General features: G+C 39.4%; 1 protein-coding gene across 3 annotated transcripts in view; it reads right to left on the bottom strand.

Moving 5' to 3' along the window:
- Positions 1-18,010, bottom strand: part of rorc (RAR-related orphan receptor C) — a 26,869-nt gene extending 8,859 nt beyond the window's left edge. The window contains exons 1-3 of one of the 3 annotated variants that reach the window (XM_017309222.1): positions 17,719-18,010; positions 17,509-17,617; positions 10,386-10,415 (exon numbers count right to left, since the gene is read on the bottom strand). In XM_017309222.1, coding sequence (XP_017164711.1) covers positions 10,386-10,415; positions 17,509-17,560 — 82 coding nt within the window. In that variant the 5' untranslated portion in view covers positions 17,561-17,617; positions 17,719-18,010. Of the gene's footprint in view, positions 1-7,933; positions 8,161-10,385; positions 10,416-17,508; positions 17,618-17,718 lie in introns of those variants that run through there. The other 2 variants (XM_008431676.2, XM_017309223.1) reach the window with 2 other exon arrangements.
- Between the last annotated feature and the right edge of the window lie 12 nt (positions 18,011-18,022).

Genomic DNA, 18,022 nt, shown 5'->3' with positions numbered 1-18,022 from the left:
ATAATTATTTTTTTTTCTTAGCATTTACAACATACAGAACTAAGTAACTAACTTGAAAACAGAGTCCTGACAGAGGCCAGGACAGACGTAACCTGAGGTCTGGAAGATTTGACAGTCAGCAGATTTATCGGCGAGTGCGTCAGCATTAGATGTGAAAGTAGTAAACAAGAAACCTTTTTGAGCTGCAACAGTTTCTGCCCCGCAATCGTTTGGCCAAACAGTCAAAAGATTTCTTTAATGCAAATCTGAAAAAGCATTAAAGCCTTTTAACATTAACGGTGACTTGAAATGTAGAAAGACTCAAAGTGCCCAAACGCCTTGAAACCACTGATAGATAATTTGCAAAGATCGACTTAATCGGCTCTGCAGATGAACGGAGCAAACTCCTGAGGCACAAGCTCAGAGTGAGGAAGACGTCAGGCAGACCAGGCTGTTGTTTCCTCGGGGTGCAGAAACAAGCATTCGTCACCAGATTAGTGCAAATTTGCTCTTGTTTGAAGGTACAGATGACAATGATGTGCATCGCGACATTTTTAAAACTACCGTGCGACCGTTGGAACATTGTTTATATGTTTTTTCATCATTATATTTATGAAAATCAGCATGGTTTTGTTACTATAAGTGATAATAAAGCTGATGTGAAGAATGTTATCTGTAAAACATTCAAATAATTTTAACAAAAATGATAAATTTGAGCTTTTGTAACATTTTGAAAATGTATAAGCTTTTTTTTAATAGCTGGGAATGAATTCATACCTTTAGAATCAGACAAAGGCTGTGTCTTGTGAAGCTGTGTTTTAATAAAAGCAGTGGTGGATGATTTAATGTGATATTTGGAATTATTAGAAATTATTGACGATCGGTCGAAGTAGAGGGTTCTTGTTCAGGATGATCAGTTTCCCTTTCACTTAAGAAACCACTCTGAATGTCGCGATAGTGCAAATAATCCGAGTGTTACTGTCATTGCCTACATTTCAAATTAAAATAAGCAATTAAAGTTCATCAAACAGAGTGGGAATGAGTGCACACCAAATCACGAATCCATATTTATCCTATATTCATTACACTTCACAAAAGTTGCTCAAATTTGCACGGCTGATTAAATCTGGTTAGAAGTATTAGATTTTGTTAAATGTTCAAAGCAGAAAGTAATAAAACCCTAACTGGGATTTTTAATGTACAAAAAAATTAACAATATGATATTTTTCTGCCACATTGCCCGTGCCTAAACAAATGACTATCTCAGTTACAAAAGCAAAATCACTTTAAAACTTGTTTATGTGTCTCTAGACAGGAAACCCCTTCAGTCCCTTTGAAATAATTGCACAATTTTACCCAAGGAAGCAGACAGAAAGGTGAACTCAGCAGTGGGAACATTTCTCTAATGCTGTACTTCCCCTTTAACATCAAACAGCAGTTGTGCGACCATGGCAAACCAAAGGTTTTTTCCTCTCCAGCGCCTTCTGACTTAGTAAAAATGAACAAAATAACATCAAATGCAATAAGAGGGGTGTCGTCTAAGGACGTGGAATATTTGCAAATGGAGAAAGGTGGCGAATGTGAAGGTGTCAACCTCAAAGTCCTTTTAAGTGGTTGCCTGACTTCTCTTTCATTCTGACTGTCCCTCTTTCATGTCATTTCTTTACTTTGTGATTCTTCTCTGTCTCGCTCATAAAGGACAACTGCCAGTAATGCAGTCTTTCATTCATCGCTGCCAGTAATGTCCATCCCCCACTCGCCTCCCCCTGTGCCCCTGATCTCTGTAAACTCTCACACCCCTCAGTCTTTATGCTCAGTGCTGGTTTTTGTCACAAAAGAATATGCGAAACCGGCAGAAATGTTGAGAAAGCCATCTAGAAAATGTGTGTTTTCAGCGCGTCTCCTCACAGAAAGGCCTCGGCGCGTTCCGTCTGCGTTACTGTACGAAATCTGGAAGCGTGCGAAAGCCATAACACGCCGCAATCTTTTCATCTAGTCGTGTCATCTCCTGTCTTCCTTCCACTCATGCTCCGAAGGTGTGACTGTCCCCGGCGAGACGAGCTCGCACGCCTGCTTGTGGATGTTGCCTTTATTCACAAAAGTATTTGTGTTTCCGCGCAGAACTGTGTCAGATTTTGTTTTGTCGCAAGTGTGTGTTAGTGTGTCAGTGTGTGCCCTCTTTATCTGGTGCCACAGGGATCACCCGAAGGCTTCAGAGGATGAGATTAAATAGCAATTGAACGCATAAAAGCGGAAGTACGTACAGTGGGGAAGGCAGTAAAAGCACGGCTGACAAGAAGGTATTTCACAGAGGTAGCCATGACTCTTTGACCTCAAGACGTAGGAGCTCAGATCCATTGTGGATCGTGTAGTTTTGCAAAAAAAAAAAAAAAAAAAAAGAGCCGTGAGGTGGGCTAAGTTTCTCTGAGAGCTGCTGCAGGATATGTGGAGAGAGCATCAGTGGTCTCTGTCTTTTTCTGCTATTTCAGTTCTGATTGTCAACCTCAAACAACAGGAAATCCACCGTGACCCACAATCTTTCACAGCTCACGCACTCAGTCACACACACAGAAACACACAATAATCAAACAACACCATGTTTCCATGCAATCGCAGCGCTGGTGGTTCTCAAGCTGCAATAGACGCGAGCAAAGAAAAATTGAACAAAATCATGACATCAGCAGCAGAAAGACGGCACTTCCAGGCATTTTGGGACTCACCTTCTTATCTCCAGCCACAGCTCAATAAAATCAAAACCCAACATCTCCAGATGCACGCAGGTTTGTCAGAGGTTGCGAGATAAAATTACTTTGCAGCTTTATCGCTTTCATTTGTGTAATTTTTGTTAACCATAGGAAGAGAGATTATGTCTGGGGCGAGCGCAGCACAGGGTTTGCAAATATTGCGATATTTTCTCTAAAAAAATTGGGATTGTAGGAAAAACCTAATAGAAACAACAAAAATAAATTGTGTATTATTTCTACTTTTATTAGCGCAACATGACAAAGACGACTGGGAAAATTACAGCGCCATGCAAAACTACTCAAAACTTTTTTCTTTTTTTGCATTACCTCAGTTTAAAACCCCAGAATTCAATGGTTTCCGTTGGGATTTTACGTGATAGACCAACAACAAGTGGAAGACAAAATGCTTTGTTACAACATTAAGCGCAATGTGAAGTGTAGGGTTTAATTGGATCCTCATCTGAATGAAACTCTTTCTTCCGGTAAAAACTCTCTCCCACCTGCGTTGTGGATCAGCAGTTTCTCCAAGTGACCTTTGGTCTCTTGGTTGCTGCTCTGTTTCCTTAGCCGTTCTGTCAGCGTACGTGGAGGTCCTCATCTCTACAGGTTTGTATCTGTGCCATTCTCTTCAATCTCTTCTCGTTCACTGGCAAGACATTATTTTACTCTTTGTAAGGTATTCGGTTGAGTTGGATTTTGCAACGCATCCTTTCCCTTTACTGTTAATAATTATTTCTGATTTAGTACGTAAAGTTCTAAAAATGCATTGCAGTTTAAAGAGAGCAAATAAAAAATGTGTAAGAATCCCTTTGTGTTGCACTGTAGAAGTCAAGAAAAAGAAAAGAAGACATCTGTCGAAACATTGTAAATGTCTTCTTTTTTTTTTTTTTTTTGAGGCCACATTTTTACAGATATGGGCTGAAAACGTCCAAATGTTAACATATTTATCTGGGCTTGATTTCTCTTAGTTTGAATAATTAACATTTAACATGTTGCACCACTCAATTAACAGAAACCAACTCGTTATTTAGGCCGTGATTGCCAGAGTCAAGACTGAAAATGTAAATTTTTCTGCCCATTTATCGTAATGAATCCGAAGAATGTAGCTTTCATCATTTGTTAAACACCTGAACAATAAGCGTGGTGCCTGATGATTTTTATTTGAAATGGACAAAAACATTTGACAAAAAATCTGCCTTGATGAATAAAGATAATGATATCAGAAACCTTTCTTTGTTTTATTTCTTTTCTGTTTGTTTCGTTTAAATGATGGACTAAAACAAGTTTTACACAAAAAGTCTTAATTGTTCAGATTAAATTCCCAACAGGTGCATTCTGTGTACAAATAAATATTGTTTTTTTTTTTTTTTTGTAAAATCTTTAAATAAGTGTGATGCATGAAAGACTTTCCACTAAGTTTCCCGTTCACGTCGATTAACCAGCTCTCTGTCTTCATGTTTGTTAAAAGCACAGGTCGGTTCTGCTTTCCAGCATTTCCGCTCTGTTTTGCTGACGCTGAACTGGCTCTGCACACAGAAAGCTGCTGTTACAACACGCGTTAGCTTTTAGCAAAACACCCACTCGACTCATTTACGAGTTTAAGTGTGCACCTGTGAGGTGGTACGTTACGGAGCGAGGAGTCTTGAGCTGAGTGGATTTTTAGTGATGGAAATGTTCTGATTTGTCAGTGAACAAAGAAGACTGGCAATTAATGATAAGACGTGTCTTTCGATTAATGTTTACCCATATCTATAATTCATCTGCTTCGGTTTAGAAAAGCAGAGGTGCTGCAGAGACTTAAAACATGACTTATGACTGCAAACGCAAACATTCGAAAGAGTTTCCTTTTATTTCAAAGAAGGTCAGGTGCACTGTTTTCATTCTCACTTTTTATGAGTTTAGTAAGGTTACAGTGCATTATGATAGGGTTAGGGTGCCTGTGATTTCACAAAGTCTAAGAAATTTAATCCTACATTTTAAAAGTTTTGCAGCTAACTAAAGTTATAAAGTCCAAGCTGTGACAATCTATTAAAGACAAAGAGGAGAAAAATCTGATAAGACAAAAAACACAGAACATTTCTGATGTGATGCAGAAATACGATCCTATTTCTGCATCACATTAAAACTTTACTTGGCTTCAGGTTCATCTGACCGAGGTGCAGCCCTGTGCAGCTAAATGTGTGTCAGGCTTCACTCTGTAATATCCTCCTATGTGATAGAAAATGGGCCAAAGATGAGAAGTCTCGATTTAAAAAAAAAAAAAAAAAATCACAACCACTAAATCATGAATGAGTAAAAGTAGATTCAGGTTGGTCTAGCGAGCTAAAGGTATGGAAAACATTTTAAACAACAAATATTGAAATTTAAAAAAGTCAAATACTCAGGAAATCTAACGGAGAGATTTTGTTTGTGAGAGCTTTTAACCCTAAAAGAGTTTTACTAAACTCTTCCCACCACAGTTGTGTAAAATTGATTTAAGGCCACTGTATTTATTTTTACATACGAGAGGACAAACAACGGAGAAAAACACTTTACTGATTACGCACGACTCTAAAGTCAGTCCGCCTAAAATCACCCTGTCAGCAATCTGCTCTTTGCACTGTAAAAAACAAAAAAAAACCCTCAGCTTTCCTCTTACGGAAGCTTACAAACGCAAGCAAAGCAGCAACCAAAGTTTGTATGTACACAAAACACACACGCAAACACACACACACACACACTCATTAAGAGTTTGTCCAGAGCAAAAAGACGATCAGAAAGTCTATTCACATTTTACCCAGAGAAAGACAATGTAGTTTAGAATCACTTCATCTATTTATTTGCAACATAGAATAAATTATTTTCTGAATTTGTTTTCTTTATTTAAGTCATCGCAATAATCAAAATAAAATATATGCAGGTAAGCCTTACAGGTAAACTTGGGTTGAAGAGCAAAACGTCTCCTAATGTATGAACGAAAAAAATTGTTTGACAATTTTTAACCAAGAAATTAAATAAGTAAGACATCATATAGAAAGTGAATTATTCTCTGAATATGCATTTGAAAATATATTAATTTCCGAGGGTTTTTTTATATGTGAAATACGTTGCCAAAATAACTTGTTTTAAATTGCACAGGAGATTAATTGTGTCATAATAAATAGAGAAACAATAATCAGTTATTTTACTTCATTGAAATTTTAAATAGCGACCAAAAGCAAAGCAAATTTTGTTTTTAACAAAAAAGGGCCAAAAAATTTGAATGAAAATAAAAATAAAGATTTTTGCCAGTACAGTAATATCATAAGTGAGTAATTAAAAAGCACTCTGCATGACCTTGGGAGGACGACTATTGCAAAGTACATCTTGTTTAAATATATTTAAATGTATGACTGGTTAGATTTTTGTTTTTGAAACAAGTGCGGTTGTAGACGATCGATAAGTCATTCATCGGTGAGCTGCTTTGAGACAATAAACAAAAAAGACAGAAAACTGCCCACGGCATCCTTTTTGAAGGACAGGGGATTTATTAAAGCTGATCTGAGCACCACTTGACATCCGTTAGGACTTTGAAGTGCCTTCTGATTTCGGAGGTGTTAGACAAAAGTCGTGTTTTGACGGTAGCAGTGGGTATGAATCAGCTCAACTGCTGTATTTCATTTACCATATTTTGGGGAGAATGTGTCACCTGCGATGGTGAAGTCGGCTTTGATCTGAAGATAAACCGCTTCTGGTGCTTTTGGAAGAGTTGTGTGCAAGTTTTCTGCAGCGGGAGGAACAAGGAAATCCTTTTTCTGATAAAAAAAAACAAAAAAAACTCTAAGATCTGCACAGGAATCCCACAAAATGCACTAACTGAGCCGTGTGTGGGTGTGTATGTGTGTGTGTGTGTAAATTCAGGGAGCAAACAGGTTTACCTGCTGCGGCTAAGAGGCAGAAATATTTAGTAATATCTCTATCAGTTGGAAGGTGCTCTATGGTTTCGCAGTATCCACAGTGCAGCTGCAGGAGAGAGATAGGCTGCATCTAGGCGCCATCTAAGAAGCAGCTGCGAAGGTGTGTGTGTTTGTAAATGTGTGTGTGTGTGCGTGTGTGTGTGTGTGTGCGTGCGTGTGTGTGTGTGTGTGTGTGTGTGTGTGTGTGTGTGTGTGTGTGTGTGTGTGTGTGTGTGTGTGTGTGTGTGTGTGTGCGTGTGTGTGTGTGTGTGTGTCTGTCTGTCTGTCTGCAGGCTGCAACAGCAAAACCATTTAAGCAGCTTTGCACGGGAAAACTTTTTGCGCCTCAGTTTTTCACCTTTCTGTTCCTACTACACCAGAAAGCGACATTCTTCTTGTTCAATCATCACTTTCGACTGAGCATGGAGTTAGTCCATTTAAACCAAAGCTGCGGTCAGGTTGCATCCTGTTTTCCGTTGATTTGTATTCAGTGGAAGAGAACGCAAAAAAAAAAAAACAGGCTTGCAACATTGCATTTCGACCTGCTCCACTTTATGCTTTCATGAATAATTCAGTTCAGCCAGTGGAATACTACAACTAAATATGTAATCGACTCGGAACAAGGGCAAGACGCGCTGCGTTACAGCCGGTCTTTTGTGTGTTTCTCGCCGCACTTTGAATTGTCGCTCTCTGAATTGAACGAAATGCCATAGGTGAGCTGTACAGTACCTGTGGGCAGAAATAACCGTGGCAATGATTCAAATCTTAAAGTCATCAAAGGGAGCTAACTCTGAATCATGTTACCAAAGCATAAAAGCGAAACACATCAATCGACGTGAACGTCGCCAACAGTCAACCAATGCAGAACTCTGGAGAGAACAAATAAGTTTCAAAACACCAGGCTTCATAGAGAGCAGTTATGAGATAAAAATGCAACCCGTAGAGGATCCAAAGCAGAGTGACCAAAATTTTTTCGAGTGAACCTGAGAGTTGTGGCAAAGTAGATTTTGAAGAATAACTGCGTTATTTAAAAAAAAAAAAAAGAGAGAGAGACTGAACAAAACGCTTAATCAAGCTGCACGAGGGAGCTGTTTGAAGCGACAGGTGTCTGCATGAAAGAAAACTTATTTCAAGTATTTCATGAAAGCCAGAACAGAAACGCTGCTGCTTGAAACCAAAAGCACTCGGAGCATCACGAAGCATCGACTTTAATCGATTTAACCCGATAAAATATCTTTGATTGCACTGCCCACACACACTTACACACAGATACGGACCAGAGAAGTTCATCCCTACCTCGCATCATCCTCACTCCTCCACTCGTCTCAGACGTTTGTCCCACTTTCACAAACTCTACTTTCCTCTCACTTTGTCTGCCTAGCGTCTATCACTTCTTTTCTTTTTTCTTTGGTGAACAATATCTTTTAATCTGCCTTCTTTCTTTTCTTCTTTTTTTTCCTGTTCGTCCTTCAGAGAGCTGGGTCAGGTACTCACTGCAGCTTCAGCACACATATTTAGACTTTTGAGTGACAGTCGCCGCCTCACCTTCCTTCTCTGTGTGTGAGAGAGAGAGAGACATAAGACAAAGAAAAGGGGGGGACTGTCCCCTGTCTTGACTTTTTTTTTTTTCTCAAGGTACTTTTTTTTTCCCCTTATGCCTTTGTTGTTATCCTGCACCCCCTCACTCTATAACACACATGAGAAGAAGAAAAGCCTCATAATGTTTGGTGCCTCTCAGGCTCTCCATGTGAATAAAACTGTACTCGGCTAAGCAGGCGTCCCTGGACGACGCAGCTGAAACGTGCTGGTTGCAGAAACGACCTTGGGTTTTATTTGATTCCTACCGTGCAAACAATGTTTAAAAACTTTTGCTTTCCTGTTAGCTTGTGGAGTTGTACAAATATTTATGCAACATATTTGCTCCTTTTCACTCCAAAGCTTTGAGCTTAGCTTGCAGATCCGCAGGTAAGTTTCTCCGTTAATTTACATGCAAAATGTGTTTTAAGAACTAAAGAGCCACAATAAGCTGGTGTTTGATGCACCACTTTAATCCACACAAACATAATTTGCTGTGCATTTGATTAGCTTAACATATTCTTGTTTACACCTCTCAGCTGAAACAAAAGGGAGCTTTTCAAAAAAGGTATCAGTCAAGGGCGCGTGGAACGAGTTGATAGCATTACTTACAAACTAAAAACACTGGTTACTAAGTGAAGAAAGGCAAGTTGTGTTTTTCATGAGACATGCTGTGACTGAGAGGAAGGGTTGTTTGGAAGAAAGAAAACATCCAGGTTCGGCTAAAACTTCTCAAAGTCTTAATTTTTTGATCGCAGCTCCAAAAGCGTCGTTTGGCATAAACAACAAGACTGGATATCACCAAAAGAACCCCGTGGTGGTGGCAGTATCATGCTGGGTGTTTTTCTCTTCAGATGGACCTGGTTGGTATCAGTATGGATTAGTGCCAGTCGGTTTTAAACTGAGCTCAAGATGAAGACGGATTTAATTTGTTAGCATCAGCAGGATGCATCAAAAGCTGCATAAAGAGCGCTCTAGTTTAAGGTTAGCGGAGATTAGTTTTTGTACATTTTCCCACCTCTAATGGTTTTTTTTCTCATCACAAAAATTTGACAGATTAACATGAGTGTTGGAAAAGGCAAACAAGAGGGCCCTGTGAGGGGCATGTGAGGGGCCGCTGCTCATCCGCTGAGGATTCGATCCGCTTCATCAGTCGTTTGTGAATCTGACATCGGTTTCTGTTGCTGCGGCATCCGGTTGCTGCCCTGCTTAAATGTTGCAGCTTAATAGTTATGCTCTTTTCAGTTGTTCGAAAAATTAAGTTACGATGTCTTAATGATTGTTCTCTATTTCACGAGAAATAGTGAGGGTCATGTGTGTAATATCCATTTAATGATTCATCCCACATTTTCAAAGGAAATATTACGTAAGCTAATAATTTTCACACTGAAACTATCTTTAAAATGCCTCAGGGGTAGGTTTTAACACTTAAAACAAACAAAAACAGTCTGAATTTCTAAACTGTATTAACAGTGTTTGAGTAAATATGCAAATAGGCAACACACTCCTGCTTTCTCAGTACATTTCTTTGTCTCCCCACACTGATATTTCTCCTTCTGAAGCAGCTGAATGATGAATAAAAAAGGACACCAACGCTTCAATAGCTCTGGGTTTAATTTTCATTCACATTTCCAGCGAATTCATCACCGTTCAGCCTCAGCTTGTTTATCAGCACACCACTTAATACAAAAGCTGTGTTACGCAGAGCATCCCACACTTGATAACACGGCCAGGTGTGCTAAAGTTGTGGCAGAAAGTGTTAAACCAAAAGAGTTAAAAAAAGACGAGATGCTATCGCTCTCATCTGCATTCAGATGCCAAAGTAGCTGGAGTTTGTGTGTGTCTGAGCACATGTGTGTGTGCCTGTACATGGGAGAAAGGAGGGGAGGGGGGCCGCACAGGTGCAACACATACAACCCTCACCGGGTTTGCTAATAGCTCAACCCCAGCGACACCAATATGTGTGTGTGTGTGTGTGTGTGTATGTGTGTGTGTGTTTGCTGTACAGGTGCAAAGTTGCATGTTCACAAACTATGAAGTTAACCGCAGTGCATGCACAAATATCTAGCACAAACACGAGCAATGTCATTACCATATGCAGACACACACACACACACACACACACATCATGTGAGGCTAAAGCACAGAGACGGTTGGAACACAGACGACTTACTCAAATGAGTCTTCTTGGACACGGCGCCTCCTGGGGAAAACAGTAAACATTATTTAGCTCCAAATACAGAAATTAAAAGAAAACAACAATATGGATTGCTCATTGTCTCAGTTGAACATTACAGCAAATTGTCAACATTTCTAAATAATATCAAACTAAAAAAAAAAAAAACAACACTGTAAGAACACCACTGACATGCTGACACATCTGTAAGAGATTTAATCACAAAAAAAAATCAAACTCAGACTATGCCTTTGCCAACACAAACATCAAAATGCTTACCATTTTCACTAAATACAGTTTAGACAAAACACAACAGTATTTGTTATCTTAGCAAAACCAAAAGGAGGCTTGCTTATCTCTCTAGATATCTTGAGAAAAGGAGCCTTGTTTGCTAAAGATCACCAGATAACCATTGCATGCCAAGAAAGAGCCGCTCTTATCATGGCAGAAGCTGATGATCTGCAGCAGCAACACGTTAATGAATAATTTATAATCGCATTGATTCCTTTCCTTATTTCCATGTTAACTCTTTACCTGAAAAGAACAAACAACTTTGCTGTCTCAAAATAATTAAACTGTTATTGCAGCTCAGTAGAGGCAGTAGTCACAAAACGTGTTATGACAATTATACAGCTAGCAAGTATTGGCGAAATTATTTATGTCAAGAAAAGGGCGTAGCCAAAGGACTACTACAAAACGTCACTAAATTAGTCATATTGAGCACAAAGACTTAATAAACAGTTATCATAAAAATGAGGACTAACTACATCGAGATAGCTAAATTATTATCCTGAATTAAATATGTTGAGATCAAGACAAAATGTAAAATGTCATCAAGGCGCAGTGAGCTCTTATTTCAAGATGTGATTAATTACTCACATTTCCATTTCATCTCATATTCATTTTAGAGCACTGAGACTGTTGTTGTAAAATGAGTAGCTTTGAGATAATGATGAACTTTAGTCATAAAATTAGAAAATATTTGCCACAAGCTGAGTTATCCTAGAATCCGAGTTATCACAAATTAGGTCATCTCTGGACAATTACATTATTAAACTCATTTCCCAAAAAAGGAGTTGTCTAAAGTTAAGGGTTAAATTAAATTGTTGTCACATCTACAGCTTATTTAAAATTACATATTTAAAATGTAATCACAAGATAATGACACAGATAAACGACAAACTCTTTGACACTAATAACGCGTCTCGCGATAAATAATTATGGAGACACAATTGAAGTTATCAAGACCAAATCAGCTGCCATCTGCAGAAAATGATCCAAATTAATCACCATCTTGCCGTCACATTGTGATAATCTACTTCTAATGTTTCGGCTACTTACAGTACACTGATACTGTCTTTCACTACATGAATAATCTAAATGCTTCTGCCACCGAAACCTTCACTGCAGCATGACTAACTGTGATGAGGTGGCTGACAACGTGCCGATGTGCCAACTGCAGAGACGCCTGAATTCAGAATCACAACATCCTCTTATCATGAGCAAAACACGCAATTAAACACGGCAGCCCGCTTTCCTGAACATTTGGGACATCCTAACAATTAAATAACTCAGAAAGCAATTCAGTTACACATGCTAAGCTGAAATTAAGTCATCTTCCTATCGGGTGGCTTGGATGAAAGATCTTTTTTTTTCTTTCTGGTGCACAAACTGGACAGATAAGAATCCTGCGTAAAAGTGGTTCAATTAGCAGATTCCTGTTTGCGCTGGTGTCTGTTTGTGTGACACTTCAGTGCATTTACACAGCAGAGATAAAGGCAGAGGAAGGTGGGTGTCTGTGAAGCAACTGGTCCTCCTTTTTCGTCTGCCTGTTTGACCGCAGTTGTGAGAGTCGGTGTTGCAGTAGGTGTGAGAGAGGGTCGGTTCTGAACCAAAGAGTTTATTTCTGGAGTCGTACACATCAGTGTGTGTGTGTGTGCGCGTGTGTGTGTGTGTGTGTGTGTGTGTCAGTCAGAGAAAGAGAGAGAGAAAGAGAAGGAGAGAGATGTTTTAAGGCAAAGCAGATAAGTATCAATGGAAGGCGCAGAGTTTGCCGGCCTTTGTCTGGCGCCACTTCAGGTCCTCTGTGGTTTCCTCTGTTTTCTTGCCCTCATCAAATCAGTTTTGCTTCATAAGCAGAAAGTATGGAATGAAAGCAGAGCAGTGCACGCACGGAAAATTCAAAAAACACGTCAACACGAGCCGGGTAGGTGCTTTAAAGGGAATTGTTTCGCAAAAGGTTTTGTTTTTCAACTTTTAGTGACGCATTTTTCTTAAATTTTGGTCCGTTTTCATTTGACCGTTTAACAATACAATTTAGCATTTTGCGTGAATGATGAACTAAGTTAAAGAAATGCACTGAACAGCAAAAAATTAGGATTACTGCTTTTATTTTTGTGCCTAAAACATGAATATTTCTTTTGAAAAATAAAAACTAGCCGTATTCCTGTAAAATTAGGTGAAAACACGTTCAGTTACATCCAGATTTCGGGGTGGCCATTAAGCCTCCGTACAGGAAGCCGGCTGCTGGCGAAACCCGTCAGTCAAAATTTCACTGGGTTGTCTGCGCGCTGACATCGAGGCTCGCTACTGAATTGACAGTCGCTGCATTACATAACAGCACAGGAGACCACTGAGCCCGGAGAGGAGGACGACAAGTTTGCCTGAATAAAAACACACCTTTACAATAAATACATTCGTTTTTATGCATATGATTTCATTGTTGATTAAAAGGGAAAAAAATTCATATTAAAGAAAATTATCAAAGTAAAAAAAATAAAAAATGGCACTAATTGTAACTATATAAAAGCCCGATGAGGATAACTTAGTTGATGATGAGGATTAAACTGGACTGTTGACCAACAAATGGCATTAACTCCATGTCCTTAGAGATAATAAGGCTTTCTGGGTTCAGCCAGGCAGCTCAGAGGTCATGAACTTAAAAAATAATAATTGTTGAAAATGTATTAAATATTTTAGGCTGACAACATGCATCATGATGAGACTGAATTCTAGTAAAAATCTTATTTTCTTAATTTAAAAAAATAGAAAAAGTTCTAATTTAAGACTAATAATAGCATTTACTCTCTCGTGAAATAGAGAACAATCATTAAGACATCGTAGCTTAATTTCTCGAACAGCTGAGAAGAGTATAACTATTAAACTGCAACATTTAAGCAGGGTAGCAACCGGATGCGGCAGCAACAGAAACGGATGTCAGATTCACAAACGACTGATGAAGCGGATCGAATCCACAGCGGATGAGCAGTGACGACACAAAGAATTAATTTCTGAACAGAGAAGAGGGGTTTTCTTTTTGTGTGAGCGACACCAAAATTGCTTAAGAAATATGAGAAGACACCCACAACAGCCACAAAACCCAACAAACTCATCACCCCAAGAACAGCCGGCTCAGCAGCATGAAACCGAACAAGAGCTGCACAAACACGGCGACTCTCCGCCTCACCCTGAATAAACCAGTTTCCAGGACCTGATCAGTAAGCTGATGCTGTTTTACTCCAAATCCTTAAGCCCCTTAGCATCCAGTTTTAACATTTTGTTTCCTTCTAAGTAACTCTGATCTTGTTAAAACTGTCTTTTTCCACTTCTACTTAACACTGTGTGTATTGCATAACAGCGTTGGAGCTTCAGCTCTGCCTGCAGCTGCTCTAAAATTCAATCATATTTGGTCTTGTGTCATCTACAGGCGAATCCCGAGTTGAATTACTCAGTGCATCAAAGGTCAGATCCAGAGCAGAAAGCATAATTAACACTAATTTGATTAGCTCTTAAAAAAATGACCATAGCAAAGAGAAACTATTTTGTAACTATTTAAGCAAATTATCATTTAGTCATCACAGGCAAAAAACATTTATGTCATTTATTTGAAATATTTTTTGGCACAAATTGCAACCTTAGGTCTTCTTTAGTATTTCTACAAACGTGTAAAATCTGTTTTTGGGTGTTTTTCCCATTTGTCTTTGTAGATATTCTCAAGGTCAGTCAGGGTACATGGGCTTCATCAGTAACCTTTTTTTTTAGTTTTTTTTTTAGTTTTTTTGGAGATATTCATCTAGATTTATCTCTGATTTGGCCATCATAGAACATCCACAGGGTCAGCCATATCAACAATCTGAATGTTCATAAAGGTCTGGTTGTGCCAGAATATATTGAGAAAACCAATTGAACTGTTAAAATATCAATACATAGCTGTTACTCCAGGATTTTGTTATAGTTTTAGAGGTTTTTGGCAATCAAAATAGATTTAGAAATGCTCGTTAGGGATTGTTCCAATGTTTGTGCTAATGTATGATGTTAAATACACCTTTTTTATTACTCATTGTATCAATTATGGACTATAAAATCAAGTAAGACTGAGACAGCAGTCACTCAAACCCAATGTTTTTGACCAATTTTGAGAAAATGTTCTGAAAAATTAGGTAAAAAACATGGAGGTTTGTAGATTTTGTTGGAATTTTGCAGATTTGTGAAAAACTGGAAGGACTTAGTGATGTAATTTCGAGCCTAGAGGGCCAGATAAAAAACTGGGGCGGGCCAGATTTGGCCCGGGGTCCTCAAGTTTGGCACCTGTGTTGTAGATGAATTGTTGCTAATCTGAGATCCAGGGTATCATGCAGGAGGTTTTCTTGAAGAATCTTGATACATTTCACTGCTGTCATCTCAGGCCAGTATTACTCAGTTTCTGCCACAGAAAAATATTCCCACAGCATGATGCTGCCATCACCATTTTTCACAAAAGAGCTTTAGCCAAGTCGACTTGGGGACTGGAGCTAAGACCATTTATTTTTGCCTCATTATACAAAAAAAAGTAAGTAAATAAATCTGCTGTTCAAATAACCTCTAAGCTGCCATTTGGCAAAGTTTTAGCCTCTTAGTGGGGGTGGACCCAGGGTCCATTGTTCTCATTCACCTCCCCGAGCTCTTACCGCTCAGCCTCGTTCTGCCTCAATCTGTTTACTCAAAACATTCAATTCAGATAATTTCTTTAATAGTGTTCTTCCTTAGATTTCGACTTTAAAGCAATTCCATCCCAGGGGTCTGCAAACATTTCCTTTGCCTTCGTTGTTTATGTTCTGCTCTGACATGAATGCCAGTTATGAAGCCTTCCATACACAAGCATAATCCTTTCTAAATCGAGTTGAGTCAGCAGTATTTGTCACAGGTGGGCTTTCGGTACAAGTTGCCACGGCGGGGCTGTTGTTAGCAATCAACAAAAAATGTTTTTCCCTCAAACTCTGACCAGGATTGTGTGCATGTGCGCTCCCTCCGGTCGTCCAAAAATAAGCATGTAGGCTTAATATCTACATTTGCCATTATTGTGTGTGTGTGTGAGTGCGTGTGTGAGTGCGTGTGGGTATGCGTGCGTGCGTGCGCGCGCGCGTGTGTGTGTGTGTGTGTGTGTGTGTGTGGGGGTGTGTGTGTGTGTGTGTGTGTGTGTGTGTGTGTGCGCGTGTGTGCTAGTATTTTATTGAATAAATTGAAATGATAAAAAACTTCCATTAATCCATGAATGAAAAAAATGTGTCTGAAAACAACAGAGTTAAGGTCCATATCATCTAAAAAGCATCACTATGTATGCCTTAATTACTCACTTAATTAATTAATTAATTAACTAATTAATTTATTTATTAATTAGCCTCATTAATTAATTAGGATTAATTAATTACAGCGTATTTAATATTTTGAGATTTGACTGTAAGACTATAAGTCAAATGCTGAAGTCAGACTTTACTGCAGCTTCACTGAAGCGTCATCATCCTACGTGTTCTGATAAAGCAGCATGTTCCTGATGCAATTTCCCCATCAAATACAGATAGAAGGTGTCTTCTTCGCATTTTGCACTCATGCATTATTATTCCTATAAAGTCCTTAAGAAAAGCCCCCTCCTGCATTGTGCGAACGATGCGCAGTGGGTTTTTGCAGCAGAAGGACGAGCGGTCGGTCTTATCTTGTCATGTTAGCTTATTGGTTGATTAAAGCAAGTGGCTGCTCAGAATAGAAAGGCATTGGCTACAAGCAGAAGCAAAAATAAGGGTTAATCCCAGTGGATTACGCTGTCTTAGTGTCATTCTTACCCACTCAGAGCACCTTGCTGCTGCCCAGTCAATGGGATAAAGAGGGTTACTGGGGTAAAGAATAGTGAGAGATGGGAGTGGCAGAAAGGTGAGATAAAGAGTGTGTAGAAGAGGACATATAGTGTGTGGCATGTTGAGAAATACGATCGTGGATTTATTTGATTAAGCAAACTGCGTGTAATGTGAGGAATGTAAGGAGTAATTTATTTATGAATTAGTTGCAACAAAAGCTACAAAAATCTTTCTTTCATGTAAGAAAAGGCCTGCTGTGGAAACAATGTGCTCTCTGTAGCTACAATGTTATTTCCATTCAGAGAGGTTTATTAAACTGGCAACAAAATAGTTTTTATTGCCAGAAGGAAACATGAAATGTTCAAATAATGGATGGGAATCAAAAATTCACACTGAACCCAGGGAAATTGGATTTATTCCCCCTCTTCTCTTCCTCTAGACTTTAAAATCTTTATTTGCATTTATAGAAATTTTACTTTTATTTGAGCAGAGGATTTTTGTACCACGGAGCAATAGTCCAGTCTTTTTCCTTCTTGGGCCTATTTCCTGGCATTGTTTCAGGAAGGGCTCAACAGACGTACCTTAACTTAACTACCCCACTTCGTCCTTCCACTCAACTTTTTGTTAGCATGCTTGGACTCTTGTCTGTCAGTGTCTGTCTGCTGGACGACTTTCAGGTTAGCAGCTGTGATTGTGTTGGTCTGGATATATCAATTTCTGAAAGCACTTTTCATCAGTAGTATATATTTTCTTGAGAAAATGAATTTAGAATTTTTAAGAATGAACAAAAATAAACTCTCGAAATAAAGAGCTCACTGTAGTGACTGCGTAATAACATGCATTTTGCTGTTTCAATTAAATTATGAAATAAATTAGTATTGCGATAATATAATCCTTTACTGAGATGAGCCTCTGTGCAAATGCTAATTACACTTTCTCTTGGGGCCAACAGGGGGCCCCATGTTTGCGTATTCCTCGGGTCGGCCCTGGGTGCAGGATAAGATCTGGCTTACCTTTTTTCCTGGGGGTGTCTGCAGGTAGAAAGTCTGACTCCTCATATTCCATGCCGCTGCTGTCACAGCGCTGGACGGGCCTACACACACTCTTTCACACACCTCTCACCCACACAGCCACAAGCAAACCAGAAGTCAGCGAACCTCTCTCGAACTCCACTTACTTTCCTCCATTTGAGCAGAAAACGAAGATGACAGAAGACATGCTACCTGTTGGCTGCTCTAGCGCCCGGGCCGGCGCAGGCATTTAAAAACGTGCACTGCCATCTCTCCTCTTTCCGGCCTCACAGGTCCAAAAGCTCAACCATCATTCTTCTTCCACTCTTATTTTTCTTTCTAGCAGCGCGCCTCCTCCTCCTCCTCCTTCTCCTCCTCCTCTTCTTTCTTCTCCTGCGTGTGGCTGTTGTGAAATAATTGCTTTCACCCCCGTGGCAGCAGCAGCGGCAGTGCGGAGAGTGCAGCTGGACCAGGCCGGGCCGTGGCTTCTCAAGCCCCGCTTGCTCTCACCCCCCCT

Source organism: Poecilia reticulata, linkage group LG16, assembly GCF_000633615.1.
Source record: "Poecilia reticulata strain Guanapo linkage group LG16, Guppy_female_1.0+MT, whole genome shotgun sequence".
In the NCBI taxonomy this organism is placed as follows: domain Eukaryota; kingdom Metazoa; phylum Chordata; class Actinopteri; order Cyprinodontiformes; family Poeciliidae; genus Poecilia; species Poecilia reticulata.
This window is presented reverse-complemented; position numbering and strand designations above follow the sequence as displayed.